Source organism: Nematolebias whitei, chromosome 16 (assembly GCF_014905685.2).
Source record: "Nematolebias whitei isolate Nwh7 chromosome 16, NemWhi1, whole genome shotgun sequence".
Classification (NCBI taxonomy): domain Eukaryota; kingdom Metazoa; phylum Chordata; class Actinopteri; order Cyprinodontiformes; family Rivulidae; genus Nematolebias; species Nematolebias whitei.
Window position 1 is genome coordinate 2,333,848 of NC_056513.1, and position 1,855 is coordinate 2,335,702.

General features: G+C 38.2%; 1 protein-coding gene across 1 annotated transcript in view; it reads left to right on the forward strand.

The window, feature by feature from the left end:
- The window catches only part of znf330 (zinc finger protein 330), a 30,829-nt gene that overhangs the window by 24,133 nt on the left and 4,841 nt on the right, over window positions 1-1,855 (forward strand). The window contains exons 2-4 of the mRNA XM_037690658.1: window positions 747-894; window positions 968-987; window positions 1,071-1,141. Coding sequence (XP_037546586.1) covers window positions 775-894; window positions 968-987; window positions 1,071-1,141 — 211 coding nt within the window. The 5' untranslated portion in view covers window positions 747-774. The remainder of the gene's footprint in view (window positions 1-746; window positions 895-967; window positions 988-1,070; window positions 1,142-1,855) is intronic.

Below are 1,855 nucleotides of genomic sequence, written 5' to 3' on the forward strand. Positions count from 1 at the left end.
AGGATCTTTTTTATTGTCATACCAGCTCAACATTTGCTGTTTATGATAAGAAATTAAACCTCAGGTCCCAGACCAAGAAGCCTAACAATTAACAAATAAACGAATTCAAGTTCAAGTAGGTTTTATTACCATTTGCATCACATGCGGCACATGAGGTGGAACAAAATTGTGTACACAGGGTTCAACTTTTAGACAATTCATAAAACATTCAGCTAGTTTGTATCGCTTACCAGTAATTTGTCTCTAATGAATGGTTATGCACCACAGAGCCTTAAGATTGCTGTAATTAAACCTTTACTTAAGAAACGTAACCTTGATTCAGGCATCCTGGCCAATTATAGATCTATATCTAATTAACTTTCATCTAAAAAAAAAATCTAGAGATTCACCTTTTCCCACCCACACTTTTTTAATGTTGGTCTCGGGGGTCGAACGGGCGACTTTCTGGTTACAGGCTTGCCTTCTCTAACCTCTGCGCCACTCTTCCTTCTTGCAGCTTCAGCTTTCAAATTTATAGCTATTGATGAATTTTGAGTAAACTCTAGCTTTTTAAGCAGCTTTCAGCAAAGTCATTCAGCAACCACACTGCATTTTCACAGGAATGCATTTTCTTTAGTTATTGGATATTTCCATTGTAATGAATCGTCTATTTAAGAGAACTGTGACTGAACTGACTTGCAGTGATAATGTACTTAAGGCGTGCAAACTAAATCCACTACTCTTGTCTGTTCTCCGTGTTTTGCAAGGAAATAAATTGTCTACAAAATAGCAGAAATGCCCAAAAAGAAAACTGGAGCCAGAAAAAAAGCGGAGAGCCGCAAAGAGCGAGAGAAACTGAGCCGAGCTAATCGGGAGCTGGTGGACGTGGCCAAGCATCCCTGTAACTTCAACATGGTACGGAGACGCCACCACAGATTTACCGATGACGCTGTGCAACCACAGTTAACCATTCGTTGTGTTTTTGCAGGATTGTGACAAATGTCAGAGGTGAGTAGTAACGCTGATCCAACAGTTCTTTAATAGTTAAACAAACGAACTTGACATGTGTTTCTGCTTTTATGTCTCATTAGAAAACAGAAGAACAGAGCATTCTGCTACTTTTGTAACTCGGTGCAGAAGCTGCCTATCTGTGCTCAGTGTGGTGAGTGCCCCGTTGTGACTTGAACTGTCTTTATCCAAAGGTTTTTAGATAATTAACCTCTGCTGTTCCTTTCAATTATTCTCAAATCCCTTTTATCATGACACAAAACTCGGTTCTTTTAAATAGTAAAAAAACCCAAACAATTCATGATTGTACAGTGCATTCAAAAGGTTTTTAGATCTTTTTAAATTTTCAAACATTAGTCTTATTAGACTATTACATTAATAGTCCCAATCAAACCCGGCTGAATGAGTGCCGTCACATTTTCAGCTCCGTACTGCTGATCTGTTCAGGACTTGTGTACAGCTTCGAGATAAAAGCTTTAAGTCACTACCGGTGCTTTGTTAAAAACTTGAGCTCTTTCTTCAGTTGATTCCTGGTCACTCAGGAAAAGGTTCTAAAAAAAAATTTATCCACTTCTGTCTTTTCAGGCTAGCGTCTATTCTCAATGGTAGAAAACAAACAAAAAACTGAAATACGAGGGTAGTAATAAGATGATGCTTAATATTTTGTTCCCTTCAAACATTTTTTTTTTACATTAAGTCTTAAAACTGTAAATTCACAATTATGGCACTCTAATAACCCTCTATTATTCATCACTTAAATCTTTAACTTTTCTTTCATGGTAATAACCTTTCAGCGTTTCCCTCTTCAGGGGTCGCCACAGCGAGTCATCGTCCTCCGTCTCTCCCTGTCCTCACTCCAACCACCTCT